We start from the raw sequence: 23,528 nt of genomic DNA on the forward strand, positions 1-23,528 counted from the left end.
TGTCAATATGTCTAGGGAAATATGCTGTAGTCATCAAAGAAATGGAAGTTAAAATATTTTCTATCACAAAATAAGTATTGGTGATGGTGTTGAGAAATTGGTACTCTTGTATAGTCCTGGTGAGAATATAACTAGTATAGCTTCCTCAGAAAATAAGCCGAGCACGACAGTGCACAAGTGTAGCCCTAGTATTTGGGAACCCGAGGCAGGAGGATCATGAGCTCAAGGCCAACTTGAATAACAGTGAGATCCAGTCTCAAAAAAACCCAAACCACTTAAAGTAGAGCTAAGGTGACCCAGCCAGCTTCATTACTGGTACTTATTCAAAAGAGCTGAAATCAAGATTTTAAAGAGCTGTTTGCGATTCCTTGCATTGTTGCATTCGTCGCAACAGCTAAGACATAGAAACAACCTAAATATCTCTGAGTGAGTGGGTAAAGAAATTACGGTCACATACATCTAATGGAATATTACTCAGCCTTAAGGGAGGTCTGCCGTATGCAGTAGCAGTGTGTGTGATGTGTGAGACTGACTTAGTGGACTCAGCTGTTCCTAGAGGACAGCTGCTGCTTGCTTTCCCATACGTGTGTCTGAGGTAGCCCAATTCAGAAGCAGAGCCGTGGCTATAGAGAGCATGGGGTTGCTACTCAATAGGTATAAGTTTTAAGTGTACGAAATCTAGGAGTCAGTGAGATATATTGTACCTGTAGGTAATACTTTATTTTGTTAAGATAGAGGAGATGTTAAATATTTTTGTGACATTCTCTATTTAAAAAAAAAAGATCTAACAAAGCTCTGGAATTTGGTTAAAAATGTTAAAGTATCCAACTAGAAGGAGCTCCCTTCCTGATTGACTCTGAAACAATTTGAGCATCATATTCTTTTAAAAAAGATTTATTTATTTTTATGTGCATTGGTATTCTGCCTGCATTTCTGTGCAAGGGTGCCAGATCGTCTGGAACTGGGGTTGTAGACAGCTGTGAGCTTAGCTTCTGTGTGGGTGCTGGGATTGAACTCAGGTCCTCTGGAAGAGCAGCCAGTGCTCTAGCTGCTGAGTCATCTCTCCAGCCCAAGCATTCAATTTTTTTAAAACAAAAATTTAATAAACATTATTATTAAGGAACTCATTAAGAGAAAACATCACAAATGAAAATCACTCAGATACAAAGAACTGGGTCTGTAGAACTCAGTGAACTTTTGTCCAGGTAGAGTAGCCATTCTGAAGCTGTGGTGCTCCACCCTGGATGTCGTACTGTCACTATTGAGTGTGTACTAATGTACTTCTCCATTACAATTAGAACAATTACCTTTCTATCCTCTTTTGTCTCTCATGTTCATCACCTGCACTCACTCCTTCCTCATCCCCTAATGTTTATTCTTTTGATCCTCTTTGTATAGTGTATCCACCTGTCTATTTGTTTACATATGAGCATCACTATTAGTAATGAGTCATAGTCTTTTGACTAGAATAGGAATCAGTGTGTTTACACTAATCAATCAATAAGGAAGAAAGAAAGGTCCTGTTCTACTAGTTGAAAGTCAGCTAATAAATGCAGAAGGAACTGTGTAGCTACATAAATATGTCACAGTTTGATGAAACATTCACTTAAATACGAACCATCAATGGATGTTCAGACTACTGAGAGAGCGTTTGAGGATAGCCACATAATGTCAGGGTATCTTATAAAATACTTGATTAGAAAGATAAAGTAGTATGTTTGTTTGTTTTGGAGACAGGGTTTCTCTGTGTAGCAGTCCTGGAACTTGCACTGTAGACCAGGCTGACAGGGAATCAGAGATTTGCCTGCCTCTGGCTTTCCAGGGCTGGGACTAAAAGTGCGCACCACCACTGCCTGGCAAACATAGTAATCTCAATGATGAAAATCCATGCAGACACCATTGTATATCACCAGTAACAGGACAAACGAATATCACTTGCCTACTTGTATTGAGAATGACATATCTCTTGCTGTATTCCTGCTAGAAATACCTAACCTGGGTCAGATCATGAGGAAACAGCCGATCCAAATATTCAGAGAACCATTATGCAGAATAATTAGCCTTTACTTTTCAAGTATGTCAAAGCTATGGAATACGACAGCCCAAGAAACTATTCAGATTAAAGGAGGACCATGAACCTCAACAGTTAAGTGCACCATGTGACTCTGGATTGGGCATGGTCTTTGTTCTTTTTCTATAAAGGACAAAATTGGGATTAGTGCAGTGTGAATCATGTCTATCTAGATTACAGCTTAATGCTAAAGTTTTCAGTTTTTATAGCTATACTTGGGAATTTTGTTCTTAAGAAACATGTAGGAATATTGTGATCTCTACCTATTTTGAAATGATAAGACAAAAAAAATGTTGCTCTATCTATTTTGAGATTATATATGTCAAGCAAGACCTTTTTGTTTTAGTATGATACTGTAAATCCTTTGTAAACCTGTTTGTAAAGGTTTCTTTCCTATAACATTATTTGGGGCAAAAATACATAGTGTTTGTGTGTGTGCATATCCAAATAGAGAAGAGTAAATAACATCAGGACATTTGGTAATCACTGTATAAGACTCTTGCTATGAGATACGTAACCATGTGAAGACTTGAATGAGGCCGCCAACACTGAGGGCACCTAGGAGTGGACTGAGGGGAGGACTAGGAGCTTTGATGTCTTAACATTTTCTTTTGAGTGGAGATTATATTTATCAGATACAGTTACTAAGATATAAAGCACATATGATATAAAGCTTTCCAATTGCCCCGCTCTGGAAGGCTCTCTTATCAGCTTCTGCAGCTACCCGTTTTTCCTGCCTGAAGACAACGTTCTTGTGTAGCTTCTACAACACTGGGTGCATGTAAAGATGACCTTGTCTACATAAAAGTCTTTTTTTTTTTTTTTTTTTTTTTGGTTTTTCGAGACAGGGTTTCTCTGTATAGCCCTGGCTGTCCTGGAACTCACTCTGTAGACCAGGCTGGCCTCGAACTCAGAAGTCCGCCTGCCTCTGCCTCCCAAGTGCTGGGATTAAAGGCGTGCGCCACCACGCCCAGCGTCACATGACTTTTAAAATGCAAACTTAAAATTGTTATTGGAGTTTAAAAAGAGTGAGAAACTGAGATGTAGATAAGAGTGTTCAGTGTCTAGTCCTGCCCAGCCGTCTAAGAAGTTAGAAGATGACCAGAGTTATGAGGAGAGTTGATTGTAACCCCTGCATGTGTGCGTGTGGAGGTCAGGGGTCACTGGTCTTCCTCTGACACCCTTCACTTCATTGTCTGAGACAGGCTCTCTCACTGAACCTGGAGCTCTCCACTGCTTTTGGCTAGACTGGCTGCCGTAATCCCCAGCACGAGGCTCTTCACCCTCCACTCCATTGCTGGGGTTATAGACGGGCCCTCAAGCCTGGCTTTTATGAGGATGCTGGGGGTCTGAACTCATTTCCTCGTGCTTTAGCTGCAGTCAGTGTACCCGCTGAGCTGACTCCCTGCTTTGTGTATGCTGGACAAGCATTCTCCCTCTGAACTGAACTGTCTTCCCAACATCTCTGTAGTCAGATAATTGGAAAGTAGAAAGTTGTTGCCAGGGCAGGAAGAAGGAGGGATGAAAATTTACTGTGTCACTTTGGATGTATGAAAAAACACATGAGTTCTATTGCAGGGATGCAGAATGCCAATCATTGGAACAGTAATTACATATCTTGTGTAATATGTCACAGGTGATATCTTCAGGAAGGCAACCTGGAGCTAAGTTACCAAATGGAAAGAAAGGGTGAGTACTTTTTTCTAAGCTCCCAAATTCAGGAACTCTGAACTTAGATTAAGATTAAGGCAAATTTTAAGGTCTTAGGGCTTGACCATATTTTGCCTACCTCAGGAAAATAAGTGGGGCTGCCTCAACAAGTAGTTGGGTGCTATGCAGATTATAAATCATTAGTGATTAAGTCAAAGTCACCAATAACACAACAGTGTCACATTAAGGAAAGAAATGTTCTTGGAGTTGTGTTTAACCAAGAATGAGTCCAGTCTTAACTCTCTACTCATGCTCCCTGTGTCTTCCTTCCGGCCTCTCGGTCTGTTTTATGAGTCTGAATCTGTCTGCCTGAAGGCTGCCCTGTGAAATCTGTGTGTGTCTATTCCCCTCTCTCTCTGTCTCTCTCTCTCTCTCTCTCTCTCTCTCTCTGTGTGTGTGTGTGTGTGTGTGTGTGTGTGTGTGTGTGTGTGTCTGTATGTGTAAATACAGAGGGCTTCGCGCTGTCTTTATTGAGCAGCACTAGAAGCATCCATGGGGAAGGAATGGGACCCTTTACAGGAATCTTTAAGAGTTTTACAAGGGATTATGTCACTCCAGCTGACCTAGACAGCAAACACTGCTTATCAGCAAATATCCATAATGGTGGCTTTCAACCTTTACATGATAGATTTTAGGAGTCTGCTTTCAAGTCTGTGTTTGCCATCTTTAGCAAATGATGCCCGTGCATTACTCTGGGTCAGGGACATGGCAGAATAACTTGAGGTTGCAGCTGTGCATTAGCTGAGGCTGTAAAATGCGATTACCTGGGCAATCTAAGGCAGGTGGGTTTGGTCGTTACAGTCTTCTCTTGAGGCAGGTTAAGCAACAGTTTGGGATAGCAGAACTGGGAGCGCAGTTTTAGTCTTACGTGACCTTAAGGTGTATTATTCCCTACGGCTGTGAGGACCAGCAAAAGTTCAGTCCCTTAGAATGTAAGATGTTCTCAGAATATGCCATCACTACCTAGGTCATTCCGACCTAGTCAGTGCTTGGTGCTTGGTGCTCTTCATAATCTCCAGTGTCTTATCCACGTCACGTGCGGATAGATAAGCTTTCTTTTCCGTCTTTGCTGGAAAGGAAATGATGTTTACATATTTTGAAAAAAAATACTTGCAAATATTTTGAAAGATATCAACTTTGTTTTCTAGGACCCACGTAAGAAAAATAGCACATTTTAATGTAGACTCCGCCTGTCCTGTTCAATCTGATTCAGAAAGTCAGGTAAGGTCAAAGTGACTGGACGCAATACGCTATTTTAATTGGACCTCAGGTAAAGCTAAGAAATGGACGACAGTGGCAAAGTGAAGTGTGGTTTGCACCAAGGAAGTAAATAGGCTGTCGTCGCTTTAAGACAGGTTTCTACAATGATAAAGTGCGTAGAAAGAGATGTATTTGAGGAGGCATGGTGGACTTTTCTCTCTAAGCGGCTTTCTTCCTACAGACGGACACTCTCCAGGGACTTGACGGTTGTGCTTCTTTGCTGCGGGACATTTTGAAAAATGAAGATTCAGGTTTTCTTTTTTAAAGTTCTTTGCTGATCATCTTTTATCAATGAGGTAGCTCTTTTTCATGTTTACAGACCTTTCCTTTTATTATTAACAGGCTCAGAAATGGTATATTCGGAAAACAGATGCAATTCTAAACCTTTAGAAGGCAGAAAGAACAGATCTAAAAAGAAAGGGCCTGAAAAACATGTTCCTTCAGTGGTCCGAAAGGAAATATGTAAGTATTTTTCCTATATTTACTAAAAGCTAATTGTGTGTGTGTGTGTGTGTGTGTGTGTGTGTGTGTGTATACATTTCAGGAGTCAAGTCAATGCCAGGTGTCTTTCACTGTTTGTTGAGACATCTTTTTACTGAACCTGAACTGAAGCTCACCAGTTCTGCTAGAGTGGTTGGCCAGGACGCTAGGGTCTGTCTGTCCCTGCTTCTCCAGCTCTGGGAATACAGACATGGACCACTGTGCTGAACTTTTTACATGCATATCGGGGATTTCAATCATAATTATTTTTAAAGATTTATTTATATGTGTATACTGTAGCTGTCTTCAGACACACCAGAAGAGGGCATCAGATCCCATTACAGATGGTTGTGAGCCACCATGCGGTTGCTGGGAATTGAACTCAAGACCTCTGGAAGAGCAGCCAATGCTCTTAACTGCTGAACCATCTCTCCAGCCCCAAATCATAACTATTTTAAAATTAACTTGTGTGTATATATTCTAGTTAAAGAATAAACTTGTTGAACTATAGTTAGGATATAGGACAAAAAACCTGCCAATGGTTGACACTGATTGTATCCAAATGTTGTATGCTTTCATGGTTAACCTTGCTGAAAATTAAGTGTAGTGATTCAGGAAATATTTTAAAACAAGTTTTGAGAATATTATCTTTTAAAGGCATATAGCATTAAACAGTTCAAAATGAAGTTGAAAAGTCTACACTATGAATTTCACTGTTAAATTAACATGGAATTGTACACATTTATGGGGTACAGTGTGATGTTTCCACCCATGTACAGTGCATAGCAATCAAACTAGATTACAATGGGAATTCAGAGTGGAATCAGCTAGTCCTACTCTTCAGATGGGCCAGTACTTAAGGCTTAATGTCAGTCAGTACTTAAGGGTATGCATACATTTTACACAAGGGGTAAAGTTTAAAAAACAAAACATCTAAGACAATCCCCCTGGGTATTAAGAGATCAAGATGCAAACAGCCTAGAAAATAGAGATGGAAAGACTGGCCATTGTCATTCCATATGATCACTTGTTAAGAGAGTGAAGGCTAGAAAACCAGCTCCCTTCATTTCTCCATCTTGGAGACTGTACTGGCTGGCTTTGTGTCTACTTGACACAGCTGGAGTTATCACAGAGAAAGGAGCTTCAGTTGAGGAAATGCCTCCACGAGATCCAGCTGTAAGGCATTTTCTCAATTAGTGATCAAGGGGAAAGGCCCCTTGTGGGTGGTGCCATCTCTGGGCTGGTAGTCTTGGTTCTATAAGAGAGCAGGCTGAGCAAGCCAGGAGAGGCAAGCCAGTAAAGACCATCCCTCCATGGCTCTGCATCAGCTCCTGCTCCCTGACCTGCTTGAGTTCCAGTCCTGACTTCCTTTGGTGATGAACAGCAACGTGGAAGTTTAAGCTGAATAAACCCTTTCCTCCCCAACTTGCTTCTTGGTCATGATGTTTGTGCAGGAATAGAAACCCTGACTAAGACAGAGACCAATCACTTTCTATTCTGCTTGCCTGCACTGCCCACGTGTGCCTTGAAATGTGACAGTGCACCTAGTGTGTGATAATGTAAGTCCCTTTTTCCAGCCCCTCCTCCTGGGATGACAACTCTGAGACTAATTATTTATTAATTAATGCCTAGGCCACAAGCTTTGGCTCATTCCCCTGACTAGCTCGTAACTTATTTAACCCATTCTAACTATTCTATGTCTTCCTCATGGTTAGTTACCTCTCCTCAGCTTCATGCACCCAAGTCCAGGGCGAATTTCCTTTTAATTCTATCCTGAGTTCATCTACCTGCTGGTTAGTTAGCTCTCCTCCAGTCCCACCTGCTTCTTCCTCAGCATCTGGCTCTCAAATTTCCCATGCCTCTCTATTTTCCAGAATCCTCTGTCTTCCTGCCAGTGTCCCGCCTCCTATTTCCTGCCTCAGCTCATTGGCCATAGGCTTTTTTATTGACAGGTGGTGCTTATAAGCGATCACTACATTGGTAGGCTGAATGTGTGTATATTTTTGTATGTATGTCTTCACATTAGTGCTGTGTACCCATGTGCTACACATGTTTGTCTTTCCTTATCACGTCCTGCCTTTATTCTTACTGAACCTGAAGCTTATAGATTTGACTAGGCAGGCTGGCCACTAAACTCCATGGATCCATCTGTCCCTGCCTCCCCTTTGCTGGGGTTAAGGACCATACTGCCTGTCAGTCCCTGCCAGCTCCTGGGGATGGAAACTCTGGTTCTTGTGCTTGAGCCAGCAGGTACTTCACTGACTGGGCTATTTTTCTAATCCCTAGGCTGAAATTTTAATTAATTTAGTAAATTTGAAAACTGATATCCAATTATAAAACTCCTAAGACTATTGGAATACTTCTGGTGTGTAAATCTACTCTTTCAGCTATAAATTATACACAGTCTAAATAGAGATGGAGTGTTTCTCATAAAGATTTAGCATCTGTTTTGAGGTATGCTATAAATAGATGCTGGGCGTTACACACTGCAATGTCAGTGCTTTTGTTATATTTCCTTCTTTATTTTTGTGGTGTTGGAGATCAAACTGAGGCCTTCAGTGTTGTAGGCAAGAACTATACTACTGAGCTGCAGCCTCGGCTCTGGCTACATGTAACTAAAACATGGAAAGTAAGTCGTCCCTTTAATTTTTTGGTATGACTACTTAAAATTTTAAATTAAATATATTGCTTATATTATGTTCCTGTTGGACAGTATCAGTCTTAACTAGGGTCCATTCCATATAGCCAGTTGTGTTTTTAGAAATGGTGTTTAGTTTTACTTTATAATTAAAGCTTTGTTAGAACCTACTGTTCATAGGTCGTATGTGGCTGCTTTCGTACTACGGTGGCATTGAGTAGTTGTGACAGAGACAAGTTAGCTCATAAGCCTGGAATGTTTATTCTCTCTGGCCTTTTAAGAAAGAAGCGTGTTTGGAGTTTTTTAGTTTCTGTGAGATGGCGACATCTGCTGGCAGAGGCAGGACTGTGTAGCTCAGCTTAATAAGACTACAGAAGGAAGTCCAGTGAGCTAGTGGATTGAGAACATGTGCCGGTGAACATGGACTCAGAGCTCCTCAGATTAGACAATTCTTAAGGAACCAGAAGTCTAAAAAAGAGAGGACTAGGATTCAAAAGGAGAGGACAAGATTGTGCTTTGCTGTGCTGTGCTGTGTTGTGCTGTGTGCTGTGCTGTGCTGTGTTGTGCTGGGCTGTGCTGTGTTGTGCTGTGTTGTGCTGTGTGCTGTGTGCTGTGCTTGGCTGTGCTGTGCTGTGCTGTGCTGTGTTGTGCTGTGTGCTGTGCTGGGCTGTGCTGTGCTGTGGGCTGTGATCTCCCGTGGACCATCTTAGACTCCTGAGTTAAAATAGCTTTAGAGGATATTTTTCTATTTCCTTTATTGTAAAATTATTTTAATAAAAACTGATACTTTATAGGAAGTTATTAGCTAGTTTTGTAGCTCGTCTGATAGAGATGATCTGTTATTGCTATGGGTTTTCGTCATCTCAGAGGGATCACGTTTAGAAATATATTTCTAGATAGCAAGATTTATGAAAATGAAGTATTTACTTATCTGCTCAGTTTGCAGCTATTGGATGATATAACATTGCTGAGTGTTTACTCTGTGCTACATACTGTTCTGAGGCGTTGCCAAGTGCTACTTACAGTTCAGCGATCTTTAGAAGTTGGTGATTTTATTTGCATTTTACTCTGTCTTTGTGTTTAATAGCAATGAGGTTATGCAAAGTAAAAAGACACTCATAGTATTACCGATTGACTTTAGCTCTGTAACCAGTGTTGGGGGATGGACTGAAAGAGTGACAGGAAATTGAAGGAGTGGGTTAGGGTACCTCTGTGTGAGGAAGTGATTGGCAGCACCGAGCAAACTCGCTTTTTCCACTCTGAAAACTAAAGGAAGCAGCAGCCTATCCTGGAGCTGTTCATATAGTGAAGCAGCATTAGGGAGGTGGATAGACCGATGGCTAGCCTACCCCTCATATAAAGGAAAAAATGGCCTCTCCAGTCCTGTGTGCATGTGCGCATAGCAGAGGCTGACATCAGGTGTCTTCCTCCTAACACCTCATCTTTTTTTTGGTTTACTTATGTATTTATTTTGGTGACACAGTTTCATGAAAGTCAGGCTGTCTTCAAACAGGATATGAAGCTGAGAATGTCCTTGACTTGTTGTTGTTGCTCTTGTTTTGTTTTTCTTTTTTATTTTATTTTTAACATATATAAGAAATAAATGTAAAAAACCAAATACGTGGACAAAAAATACAAGAATCATATGATCATCTCAATGGGAGCACAAAAAAACAAAAAGTCTTTGATAAAATTCAACATGCATTCTTAATAAAAGCTCTAGAACAAGTAGGACTGTAGGAAACATATTCCAATAAAAGTTATAAATGACAAACACATAGCCAATATCATCCTAAATGAATGAAACCATTAATAAGCGCCATTAAAATCGGGAATGGGAGAGGAGTGCCCACTGTCTCTACTGCTTATCAATAACATGATTGAAGCATTAGCTGGAGCAATAAGGCAAGAGAAGGGATACAAATGGAAAAATATTAAGTCAAATTATTTTCAATTGAAGATTATATTATCTTATATCCAATATTCCAAAAATTTGACTAGAAAAATTGTAGAAATTATTAATAATCTCAGCAAAGTGTTATGATACATAATTGACTTACAAAATTTACCAGTCTTAATACATAAAAGTAACAAGCCTGCTGGGAGAGAGGTCATGGATGTGCTCCTCTTCCCAGTTTCTCAAAATATTTAGAATATACAAAACCAAAGAGGAAAAAATAAAAAAACAAAAACCTCTACTATGAAAACTTTAAATGTGTGAAGAAAGAGATTAAGAAACATTCTAGAATTTGAAGACATCCCAAGCTTATAGCTTGGTAGAATTAACATTGTGAAAAAAAGACCTACCTACTAAAACAATTTACTGATTTAATGAAATCACAATCAACTTCCTTATTTCATTCTTCACATAAATAGAAAGAAAATCCTCAATTTGATATGGATCAACAAAAGACCCAGAATAGCCAATTAGTCCTAGATAAGTGCTTGTTTCTATGTATGCATTCTGCTTGTTTTAAGTGCTAAGTGCATCTGTCTATGACCCCAACTTTTATACATCTGTTTCTATTGAGTCGATTTTGTTCGATATTAGAATGTTCATGCCTCATCTTATTATTCATTTATTTGGCAGTCCTGGAGCTTGAACCCAGGGCTTCATGCATGCAGCACAAATAGTCTGCACTACTTCCATCTATCTTGTTTGTTGAGACTAATCTTTTCACAGAGCCTAGTTTGCTCTTCCAGCTGGGCTGACCTCAGGGGAGCCTCTCTTGCTCCCCTGGTCTGGGTTTACAGATGCCCATGACTATGCCTGGCTTTTTAAGTGGGTGTTTGAGTAACAAACACCCCACTAAGCTATCATCCCCAGCCCTGCCAGGTTTCTAGAGTGTAGTCCTAAGAGTCACATTCACCTTTCAGTAGCGTGTCCCAAAAAATGAAACCTTGAGCTCTGTATACGTTCAGTAATGCCCATCAGGATTTAAAGATTCATTTTCAAGATGACGTGTAAACATCAAATTCCCCACACTGTCAGACAGCTCAGTGGGTTTGCTTAATTAGTGAAGGGACTCTGCAATCCACCAGGCGATTGTTCTTCTCCCCTCTGTAGACTTGTCTAGTTTTCTTGGATGTTGTCCCAGAAGGTCCCACTTGGTTTGGGAGATTTCCCATGGACTTCAGTAGGATAGTGCCTGTGAGCCATGTGTGCCTGAGAGTTGGATTAGAACAAATAGCATATTCTTTTTATCTTTATAGAAAATTACCTTTGTCTCCTTGTGAGTCTTACATTACATGGCCCTCCATGCTTAGGCATTGCCTGAGCCTGGCTTTGCTAGCAGTACATACACTCTTCATAAGAAAACTGGTTTTAAAGACTCACTGCTGTGATAGTCTGCTGCATAGCACCCAGTAGGCAGTTTGGACTTCTTCCCAGGAACGACAGGGGCAGGGCCTGCAAAGGCTGCGCCTGCCTTCTGCAGTGCTTGAATCTATTGGGTAACTGTTGTCAGAATAGGAGCAGTATTCTTTGAATCACCAATTTTCCAGTACAAGAAAAGGGAAGGGAAGGTTAGGCAAATCCTCAAGGTTATACAGCTACTAAGTGAGCATTCTAGTATATGCCCTTTAGCAGTCGTAAGTGCTCATGGGATTGTGTCATTTGTATTTGTTTTTTGTAGGTGCTAACCCAAGCTATTTTCTAAGTTCATTTTGTGACCTGTTAACTTATGATCTACCATAGCCTCTCGTTTCTGCTAATGCTGTTTAGCAAACATTTGGGGAGGAGAATCTTCTTAGGGAAATAGAATCTAGATTTTTTTTTTTATACCCATTATAAAACAGTGCTATATCAAAACCTTTTTCATTCTTTAGCTTATTAATACCAGGTTTATACTTTGCATATACACTAGTGAGGCCTTTAATAATGAAGATAAGACACACTCTTGTCTAGGTTCTGCTTGATATCCATGGGAGGCCTGCCCTTTTTTGAAGAGAAACAGGAGATGGTGGTGGAGGTAGGGGGAAGAGCTGGGAGGGGGGGAGGGAGGCCTAGGGTTTCCAAAACTTACTTTAATAAGGGTTCTTAAACACTTCAACCTCAACTTCTGGCTCACCTACTGGAGGTAGGAGAAAAGAAAGGTTAGTAGGAAATGGGGGATGTGGATCTGTTTAGAAATACTTCTTTGGGGCAATTATAATCTTCATTGTTAGGATATCAGTAGTGTAGTCCAAAACACCAACCATGAATCAGTAGCAGTGGCTTGATCCATAAGAAACTGTGAGGCTCTGCTGAATGGCTCGAGTCTACAGAAGCAGCAAGAAGCACCCAGGATACCACAAGAAGTCCTGTGGCATGTGTCTATATTGGCCTAGATTGATGAAAGATTTGAGTTGAATGTAATAGAGAGTTGGAAAAGTAGATAGATGGTGGTCAGATCTGGGGAAATGTTTAACGCTAGATTAAGATTGGTTTTTTCTTTTTGATTGTCCACTGTTCTCACTGTTTGACCTTTTTTTTAACTATAAAAACATAGAAACTTACAAAGTGTTTTTTCTTTTGTTTTCTACTGAGAAGCAAGGACAAGGAACCAGGTGGAAGTTGTGACCTTTAGTGATAATGCAGTACAGGTGTTATAACTGAAAGGGAGATTTTCCAGGTGGCATTTACTGGAGATTTTAATAGGTACACATGAATTTTGACTGGGGAAACCTAATTACTTACTTTCAAAAGAACTTGGGATGATTTTCTTCTGGGAGTTACTATAAAGATATTAGAGTAAAAGTTATTGAAGACTCATATTTAAACACTCACTTCCTTTCTCCACATTAGTATCATCAGAAAATAGGAAATGGATATCTAATGAAGCTTCTACTGGGAGTGACACAGCACAGCGTTGGTCACTACAAGATCATTATAGAATGTACTCACCGATAATATACCAAGCCCTCTGTGAGCATGTGCAGACTCAAATGTCACTGATGAATAGCTTGGCTTTAAAAAATGGCCCCAATGGAATACATGCTGTGTGCCATACCATGTCTAATTCAGGTTAGTTCCTACCATAGCTTCAAATGTTGAATGTGAACTATGATTAAATTACTTTGTAATTATATAAGCACTGTAAGGTGTGAATAATGCATACTTTCTTTTTAACTCCGTAGGCTCTCAGGCAACACCACATTCTGGTTTTGGCTGTTCTCCTTCCGCTTCTGTCTGGCCACCTCAGCAGCCATCCTGCCCCCTAATGGTCCACTCTGTGGGTATATATAGTTTGTTACTAAAGAAGTGGCTTGCTTAGAGAAACTGTCATCTTAGCAATGTACTCAATTTATTGATCAAATATAGTAGGATATAAAACCAATTTCATAATTTTTTTGGATTAAAAACGTTTAACTCTTAAGAACAGTAGTGAGAGAGAAAGAGAAGAAATCATGAGAAAAGGGAAAGCAAGCCTTCTGAGCACTAAGCACAGCCAGTGCCCTGGTCCTGGTAAAGTGTGTTTTCACTCGGTTAACGCTGCGTCTTTAAAACGAGAGCTTTGTTTCACAGTTATGTGCTGCCTTTTCACTTAATACAGTAGTATGACTGTTTTCTTGAAATATGCCTTTTATATAGTTAAGCTGTATTTTGTGGGTGTTTTCTCTTAAGATAAATGTCTCTGAGCTAAGTTGTATAGTAAAATCACTAGTCTCTGATTTGACATTGAACTAACAGCGTTATTTCTCTAAAATTCATATACACTTAATATATGCACAAACATTTTTATTTCTGTGGTCCTAAAAATTGAACCCAGCACCTCACACTCAAGACAGTCACAGGACCACTGGGCTCCATTCCTGCTGAATATATTTTTATCAAAGCTCTGTGTGTGTTTTCTAAATAAAATACCTATTTTTTTTTATTTGTGTGGGGATTTGCCTGCATGTATGTCTGTGCACCACATACATGACAACATTGAATCCCCAGGAACTGGAGTTGTGAGCAGCCATGTGGGTGCTGGGAACTGAACCCAGGTCCTCTGCTAGAGTAACAAGTCTTAACAGATGAGCCATCACTCCAGCCTCTGAACTTGCTTCTTAAACTGTTTCTCAAAATGAAAATGTTTGAGTCTAAATGTGGACTAATTTTTGATGCTTTGAAAGCATGTGTGGCATTTGTAAACAATCTATTTTCATCGTGGCTAATGTTCCCACACTGCAGAGGGATCTACTTAAGCTCTGAAAATCTAGCCTTTGTTGTGCAGTGAGGAAGTCCAGCTTGCTGGAAAGCTGAAAATATCCAAAATTGGTAATGGTAGGGAATTATGTTCTACTACTAATTCACTTGTGTTTTTTTAGTCCTACAATGTCTGCTCACACGTTGAAGGCTTGCTGTTTTCTTGCTTTAGGAAGTTCAGACTGATGCTGATAACCAGTTTGAATCACAAAGTCAAGCGACCTCTGTGAAGTACGGTGATGTTCCCAGGGATCCGTTTAGTGTCCATCCTGGAGTTGCATGTGGCCTTCCCCACGCTGACAGTCCAGCTGTTGCAAAGAGTCGGCAGCTGGATCTTACGAGTTGTATTCTGCCCCAACAGAGAGCTCCCAAGGAAGCAGAGTTACTAAAGTGCTTCCAAACACACACGTCTCTGTTTCCAGCTCACGGGAAGGACGCTCTCTCGGACAGTCAGGCATACCAAAGTCCCTCTCAGTTACAGCCAGCCTTCTTGGCCACTAATGAAGAAAAATGTGCCAAAGAACAATTTGAAGAGGCCACAAATGAAGGAAAGCATTTAAGCACACATGTGCAAGATGCAAAAATAGCCAAGAATGTGCAGCAGGCAGAAAATGTAAGCCAGACTGCTGAAAAAATCAGACTTGCCAAGTGCTTGTTGGGAGAGCTCAAGGCCCTGATGGAAGGTAGATGAGCACTTCCTGTTTTTCTGTACTCTATAATGCTTGGTAGCAGTGTTGTGTTTTCTAGATGTCATTCAGATGACGGTGATGGAGCAGGAGTTTCTGGTGTTTCTCACAGAACTTTATCTTGACCCAATAAGGAAAAGATCTCTGTTTGTTGTCTTGCATTTTAGGGCTTTTGTTTGTTTCTTGAGACAGGGTTTCATGTAGTCTAGGAGAGCTTCCAGCTTGCTCTGCAGCTGCTGCTGGTGTTGGGTCCCTAGTCTTCCTCCCTAGATGACTTTTTTGTTTAACAAGGATGTAAATTGACTTCTCTGATTTAATAACTAGCTGTTACAATGTTAAACAGACCCCACTTTATGTAACAGCCCAAGCTGCTCACTAGCTTCTCTGTTCATGTTTAGTGCTTTTTTCTTAAATCAAAGGAAAAAGGTCTTTGAGCCAAGTTGTTGTTTTGGTATGTGTGTGTGTGTGTGTGTGTGTGTGTGTGTTTTAAAGTAGTGGCATTTGCTTGGAATGAATTATAAATATGTCATCTTAGAAAGCATAGTAATTGATTGTGGAACTAACAGAATAGCTGCCATTTATAGGCTGATACATACACAGACTACTAAAATCCTTGTAAATACAGTATAGTTAAGTCATAGGTTAAGTATTAAAATTGCAGGTTTTTAAAAAAAGATGATTTATTATTATTATTATTATTATTATTACATGTAAGTACACTGTAGCTGTCTTCAGACACACCAGAAGAGGGCGTCAGATCTCATTATGGGTGGTTGTGAGCCACCATGTGGTTGCTGGGATTTGAACTCAGGACCTTCAGAAGAGCAAGTCAGTGCTCTTAACCACTGAGCCATCTCTCCAGCCCAAAATTGCAGCTTTAACATCTTCAAATTAGACAGTTTTTGTTTATTTGTTTTTTGTTTATTTTATTTTTTTGAGATAGGGACTCACTATATAGCTCTGGCTAGCCCGGAACTTGCTTTGTAGATCAGGCTGGACTTGAACTCAAGAAAGCAATTTACCTCCCTCTCCCAAGTACTGGGATTAAAGGCATGTGCCACCATACCTGGCTCTTTCTTTTCTTTTGCCAAAATCTTTAATCATGGCAGCAGCAGTGACAGCAGTGGCACTGGTGTCCCCTGTCCTGAGTGCTCACTTGCTCAGCACTGCACTGTACTCTCGAGTGACCTCTCATGAGTCTCAGAGCACTGCTGTAATCACCTACATTTCAGGTAAGGATAATAGTATCTCATTCTAATCTCAGCAACCCAAGGAGATAGATACCTTTTTCTTTAGTTCTATTTAACTATGAAGAAGCTTAGGCTAAAAGAATGAAGTCATTGAAATAATTGGCCAAAGAATGAAAAAAAAAATCTCAATTAGAAAGGAGGAAGGACTAATGTAAAAAACTATTGTGCAGGATGGTGAGTGATGATAGTAAGTAGCAATATAGCTTTCCTATTGCTGAGAGGTTAGGTTTCCAGCCTTCTCACCACAGAAAATTAATACATGAGGCAATGTGTCTCCATTCCTTCATTTTAGCTATTGTGCTGTGCATACATAATTCAAACATGTTAGACACAATAAGTCATGCAATCTTTATGTGGTTTGACTATGGTCAAAGCTCTAAAACCTGTTTGAGCCAGCTCTCCACTTCAGAACCATGAGCAGAACTGCTCTATAGAGAGAGGACCACGCAGTTGCTGGACACAGTTGTTCATTGTGCATGCACTTTCTACCAGAATTCAAATACTGTGCAAGCGAATACACCTGTATATATATACTTAATTATCTCACATGCTCTGATGCGACAGAGGGGACAAAAAAAGGATGGAATACGAACTTGCTCCTTGCATGTGTTGACTACTTCCAGTCATAGCTGCTCTCCACAGTTAGTAACAAAAGGCAGAGGTCGGCTGGGTCACATTAGTTGTACTTTATAAAGTTAAATAATAAAGTCATATCTTAGAAAATCCACATTCAGTATTTTGCCAACTGAATCACCTAAAATGAACTATATTTTTAGTTTTTCAAGACATATTTTTTTTTCTGGGTAGCTCTGGCAACCTGGAACTCATCTTTAGATCAGACTGGTCTCAAACTCAGAGATCCCCCTGCCTCTGCCCTCCTCCACCTCCGCCTCCTATCTCTACTCTCCACCCCCTCCCCGAGGAGTGCTGGGATTAAAGGTGTGTGCCATCACCAAGTAGTGATGAACTATATTTTTAAATGCAGGATCAAAGTATTATTGTTGTTTATAGAGTAACAGTTATAGGAAACTTGTACAGCAATCATTAAGTCTACCTTAGAGCTTTGATAAGTGCCAACCAGGAGTTATGTGGAGATCTGTTTCCTGTTTCATTTAACTGGAAAAAAAAATCACTAACTATAATAGCTTTGTGATTTAAGATTAAGCTTTCTTTACTCAGTTTACCAATTCCTTAGAATAGTTCTGAGTAGGTAAATACAGAAAGGCAAGATAAAGAAAAGTGTATGTATAATAATCATGAGTAATGAAGTTGAAATCTATAATGAGTACATATTATCTATAAAGACTTTTAGTAATACATGCCATTAATCTTGTCAATTTAAAATACTGATTTTACTCAGTTGCCTTTTATAGAGGACTCCGAAGTTCAGAGGTTGGTGACAGAAGTAGAGGCGTGCGTATCTGGACTTTCAGCAGTGAGCGGCCACCCAAATGTGGAAGTTGAAATAGCCCTGGCCCTGCAGCCCCTGAGAAGTGAGAACGCTCAGCTGCGGAGGTGAGGTTGCTCTGGGTGTTTTGTCTATAGGTGAAGGTGCTTCACAGCTGGAGCCCAGATGCCAAGGGGACAGATTTCAGTCTCCAGTACATATGCCTTCCCGTTCTCGAGTTCCGAAGGTTTCACATTCATCAACTTTCCATCACTTCTGCCCACTAGGATGTATGTTCTCCCACCTGTTTTATGTCTGTGGTCACCTGTTATCATGTACACCGGCAGATGGGCCTGCCTCAGGTGGTTACTGTGTTAATCTAAGTTGTTTTACAACAACAAACATCTGATTCTTAGGAAAAGTGTGTTCTTCCTTCCTCCAAGACCCATGAAGCCTCTTTTTCTGAATGTCTCAGGATGTTTTCCAGGGAGTGTGAATGTAATCATCTCATGTCTTGGACCAGAAGTCATTTTGTGATCTAAAACCTAAAACAAGTCACACGCTCCCTCCTGATACAGTCGCCTGGAACATGGCACCCGGGAAGAGACCCTGCTGTGAGAGCTGAGTGCAGGCAGCCCTGCCGACTTAGACGTACTTAGACATAGGACAACACTTACTTCAATTCCTACATTTCTTTTTAGTCATATTAACTTACTGGAGTTCTAGTCTTAACTTGTTTAAGAAAGCTCAAAACCAGTGAGGTAATCCTGAGACGTAAGGAGATTCCCCATCTATTAACAGTATTGTTTGAACGGTGAGTGTTTCTGTGGTGACCACTGAAATGTATCATCCGGGATCTGCCGATGTACTTCATGTGGAGTTCATTTTCAGATGCTTCTCAGCTCTGTGCTGTACTGTGCCCTGACAGTGTTCTCTCGAGCACAGATGGGACTTGCAGGGACGCACACAGTTTTTAAGAGACTTGAAAACAGCAAAAAAGGATTCCTGGCTGGAGAGTAGCTTAAATGCATGGGTCTGTAGCCCACAAAGAAACATCTAGTGAGACTTACCTGCTTAGCATCAAGAGATCTCATTTGTGGGTAGAGTTGTGGGCCTAACTTCTAATAATACTGTCATCAGTTCTAATCTGAGGCGTTCCTGTGACAGTATTAATTTTCCAAAAACTAAAATGAAGAGTAAGTCACACAAAGTGAACAGCAGCTTTCCCTCACGTTTGCTGCATGCCTGCAGTACTGTTCTTCCTGTGTGCCATCACTTAAATCCTCCCAGGAGCGTTGCAAGTATCTTGCCATCTCATATGGGGAGGAGGAAACCAAGGCCCAGAAAGCTTAGCTGGTTTGCTCAGAGTTGTGTATTCAGGAATTGAGGGAGTCAAGGCTTAACTCCAAGGTGATTTGATTGTAGAGCCCCAAATCTTAGCTGCAGGCTTCTACAGTAACTCCATGAGGAAGCAGAGACTTAAGGATCACTCTTCGGGTGTATTTTCAGCCTGGTATTTAAAGGAATAATAATCAAATAGTTGGTTTGTTACATATACTAGAACCTAGTCTGAGACTATTATCATCTTAACATGGTCACCATGGAAATGCCAGTGGGTCTCATTTCTGTTCCTCGGAATGTTTTAGAATTGCTGTAGGAGTTCCTTTATAAGCCACTCGTGAAAAGGAGGCTTGCTCTTTAATTTGTCACCAGTTGTTTTTAATTTTTCTAAGGGCGTTGACTTAATTGATATCCACTTCTTTGGAATTGACAGTAGAGCTTTTTAGCTGTCTGTCCTTAGGGAGAAAAGATTGTATAACAGCCTATTGCCACTGTTATTTACTTGATCTTTTAAAGTAATAAAAATTACAGAAAAATGAAGAATTTGTTAGATATGTTTCTTTGGATAGAATGGGACTTCCTGTAGCAATGTGGGAATTTTGCGCTATTTTTTAATCTCTATTTGGAAAGAATCACTCATAAGTTTCACTATAAATAAGAAACAGATTGGGTGGTCTTATTTACAAGTGATTTTCTTTTTTGCTTTTTGTAGACATTTGTAAACTACATGTTTTAACTAGACAGCTGATCCTTTCCCTCCCCGCCCGCCCTTCCCCCACACAACTTGAAGCTTATTGCCATCTTGTGGCAAAAAGAAAAACTGCTAGGTGCATGGCTTCTAATGTACTTTGGGCATTTTGAAATGTCCATAACTTTTGTGATACTTGGAACACAGTTGTCTCTATTTAGTCTGCTTGTTCCCAACCCACAAGATATCTGTAATCTGTAATGCCTTGTTGAATTTAACTATAGAAGCCCCTAGTATGTCCCCAAATACCCTGGATGGTGGTTCAGAATAGAGTATTACCTCGTAATACTAATTACTAATGAGCAATCTGAGCTGTGGATGGTGGTTGTCTGTCCAGGAAAGGAGCAGGATGAAAATGGCCTGAGGAAGCTCAGGTGCTGAGGGTCTTACTATGGTGAGGGTCTTATCACACCACATGAGAAAAAGTGTGTAGACGTTTTCACTTTAAATAGATGTAGACTAGTGTACATGTGCTTCCCCTTCATACAGTTACATGGTAGTAAGCTAATTAAAGAATATTTGCCTAAATATCAGCTGTCTTTATCTTTTGTTAAAATCAAATGTATTTAAACGGAATGCATTTAAAATAGTATGTGTAATATCCATTTCTGAGAGATTGTTTTTGCTATTAATTTCTAGTATTTATTATAAAACAGCAAAAATGTAAAAGCAGGGAATAAGGAAAGAAATCTACTGGTACAGTTAGGCTTGAAAAGTTGTGGGAAGCGTTTCAGCGTGCTCCTCTGCTAAGACCCAGGAGCTAGCAAAAGAGATGAAGGAAGCAGCAGGCACAGAGCTGAGAGTCCTTGGGGGGGGGGGAGTGGGCTTCTGGGGAACGCATGTTAATAAGGACACGCCCAAGTAAATTGGTGTACTCTGTTACAGTAAGTTTCTCTCCATGCCACATTTTAAGGTTGGGGGAAGTGGGGGGGGGTGCCTTGCACAGGCACATTCATGTGGAGGCAACACAAAGATGTTGTTAAATGCCTTCCTCTATAGCTTTTCATCTTATTTCCTGAGGGCAGGACCTCAGGCTGAAGCAGAGATTGCTGTTTGTCTAGGCTGGCTGGCTAGTGAGCACCCAGGGTTCTGTCTCCACCTCCAGGTGCTGGGTTAAGGTCATCCATAGCTATACCCAACTTTTTTTGCATGGTGAGGGTTCAAAATCAGGTCCGAATGCTTACCCAGCAAGCTCTGTCACCCAGAGGAGCATCTCCCCAGCCCCTCTACTCTGTGTTTATTTTTTTAAAGGGCAAGTGTGAAAGTATCACACTTAGAGGACAGGGTGGGGATGGGAGGCTTGTAATAAGTGATAGAAGGTTCAAGTTGACTAATGGTTCAAAAGAGGTGAATCTGAACAGCAGCATACAGAAAGTTTGTAAAAGAATCATTTTCTCATATAAGGTAGTTGCTGTCTCTCTGGAAGACACCAGAAGAGGCATTGTGTTATGTAATCTGGGCCATCACTCTGTGCTGCCTCTTCCAGATCTGCGTGTTTTGTTACTGAGGAAACCCTTTAGAAAATCAGAGTTTCATCTTCAGCTCATTCTTTTTCACTTTATGTGTGTCTTGGTGATTTTTTTCCAGTAATAAACCCAAGGATAAAAATAATAAACCCAAGGCCTTGCACATGCCCTATCACTGAGCTATCCTCCAAGTCCTTTTTTGTGCTCTTCCTATGTCAATATATATGGATATCTTATTCATCTTAATATGTGTACATTTAGTATTTCATCACATGGATGAATCATAACTTGTATGGCATCTAAGTTGTTTTCAGTTTCTTCTCAAATGTATATCGTGTGTGTGTATTGTTTCATGTGCTTTTGCATATGTATAGTTATTTCTGAGTAAGCTTGTCCAGGAGATGGAAAGATGGCTCAGTAGTTAAGCCATCCTTGCAGAAGACCCCGGTTTGGTACCCAGCACCCATATGACAGTGCATAACCATCGGTAACTCCAGCTCTAGGGGTCTGACATCCTCCTTTGTCCTCACTGGCACCAGGCACACATGTGGTGCACAGACATGCAGGCAAAACACCCATACACATAAAATAAAAATTAATTTAAAAACTAGCTTGTCAAGGATGATACATATTTTAGAGCTTGGATATTACTAAGCTGTCATCCACATGGTTACAGCAGACTCCCACTGACTGCGAAAATGCCCCTCATGAAGAGCTATTGCCTTATATTTTTTATATTTGTATGTGTGTGTGTGTGTGTGTTATATGTAAGTGTGTCTGAGTACATGTGGAAGCTAATGGTCAATGTTGTGCCACTATACCCAGCTTTCATGTAAGCACTAGGATTCCAGACTCAGGCCCTCTATTTTCTGTGGCAAACCATCCCCCAATCCCAAGCTAAGCATTTTCTAAAAGCTTATAAATCACTTAGCTTTCTTACAGGAATTGCTTGTTATATTTTTTTCCAGGCCTTCAATTCTAAAACAAGCTATAAAATTGTGATGTGTTTAAACTTTATATTCTTTACTTGATGGTTGTTAGATTTTAAGTCCTTCTTAGGGATTTCTTTTGTACTTAAAAGATTATTTATATTTCCTCATAAAACTTGTGTTGTTGAATTTATGTTTTGTTGGTATATTTTGTGTTCTTAACTCTTTAATCTATCCAGAATTAATACTTGTGAATGGCGTATGGCAAGTTATTATCATTTTAGATTCAATTACTAAATCAAATACATTTGTATAGAAAGTTTCCAATTCTGGAAAGATAGGAAATGCCAGTACCTAGTTACATATTCTTGTTTGTGAAGTGGGTGCACACTGTGAAGACAGGGTTGATGTTAACATTCCCATGAGGCCATTACCTTCTCCATCTAACAATGAAATTACTAGAAACACAGATTTATGTCTCCCAACTTTGTCAATGAATCACAAACATGAAATAACATAGATAGATAGATAGATAGATAGATAGATAGATAGATAGATAGATAGTAGTTGGCACCCACAGGCATTCTGGTTGACAGAAATGGCAATTATTTTAAAGGTAAACTACAGTAGTAAGGTTATTGTATAAGTATACATACACACACATTATTTTGAAAGAGGAGATGTGAAGATTAAAAAAAAAAAGGAAAACAAAGGAAACGTATACATGGTGGTACTTGAGTGTTGTCCCAGTACTTAAGAGGCTAAGGTAGGAGAATCCAAAGTTCCAGCCACTGTGAGCTGCCATACTGAGTTCCAGGCCAGTCTTGGAAATAGTGGGCCACAGTTTTATTGTGTCTGGAACAATTCTGCACCTATCTATCCTGAGCCTGGTAGTGCAGACCTGTAGTCCCAGCTACTCAACAGAGACCAAGGCAGGAAGATTACCAACTCAAAGCTAGTCCTTTGGTCCCAGTACTCAGGAGGCCAGGTCAAGTGGGTCTCTGTGAGTTCTAGGCTAGCCTAGTCTACAGAGCAAATTCTGGAACAGCCAGAGATCTACAAAGAAACCATTTTCCAAACAAACAAACAGATCTGTGGATATAGAAGGTGTTTGTTATGAGGTGGAAGGGTGCTAGGCTCAAAATGTGCCCCTGTTAACAGTTGGGGTTTGTAGTTTCATTTATTTAGATTTTGTGTTTGGTTTTGGGTTTGAGATGAACTGGTGACTATAGTGTTTATCTTTTTTATATCAAAATATCTGATGTATACTGTAAAGTGGGCTTAGGATTCTTACCCATCTTTATGACTTTCTTTAGGCAACTGAGAATTTTGAATCAACGCCTCCGAGAACAAGAGAAAACCGAAAAGGGACCTGGTAACCTTGAATGTA

The 23,528-nt window shown here is 40.2% G+C and overlaps 1 protein-coding gene across 5 annotated transcripts in view; it reads left to right on the forward strand.

The window, feature by feature from the left end:
• Positions 1-23,528, forward strand: part of Ccdc14 (coiled-coil domain containing 14) — a 34,648-nt gene that overhangs the window by 1,327 nt on the left and 9,793 nt on the right. For 3 of the 5 annotated variants that reach the window (XR_003951790.1, XM_011245891.3, NM_172824.3), the window contains exons 2-10: positions 3,708-3,760; positions 4,930-5,002; positions 5,223-5,292; positions 5,384-5,503; positions 12,946-13,164; positions 13,278-13,372; positions 14,504-15,014; positions 17,641-17,782; positions 23,455-23,525. Coding sequence is in view for 3 of the 5 variants with exons in the window: in XM_011245891.3 (XP_011244193.1) it covers positions 3,708-3,760; positions 4,930-5,002; positions 5,223-5,292; positions 5,384-5,503; positions 12,946-13,164; positions 13,278-13,372; positions 14,504-15,014; positions 17,641-17,782; positions 23,455-23,525 (1,354 nt within the window). In the remaining 2 variants the exon portion in view is untranslated. Of the gene's footprint in view, positions 1-3,707; positions 3,761-4,929; positions 5,003-5,222; positions 5,293-5,383; positions 5,504-12,945; positions 13,165-13,277; positions 13,377-14,503; positions 15,015-17,627; positions 17,783-23,454; positions 23,526-23,528 lie in introns of all 5 variants that reach the window. The other 2 variants (XR_384564.3, XM_030249111.1) reach the window with 2 other exon arrangements.

Source organism: Mus musculus, chromosome 16, assembly GCF_000001635.26.
Source record: "Mus musculus strain C57BL/6J chromosome 16, GRCm38.p6 C57BL/6J".
In the NCBI taxonomy this organism is placed as follows: Eukaryota; Metazoa; Chordata; class Mammalia; order Rodentia; family Muridae; genus Mus; species Mus musculus.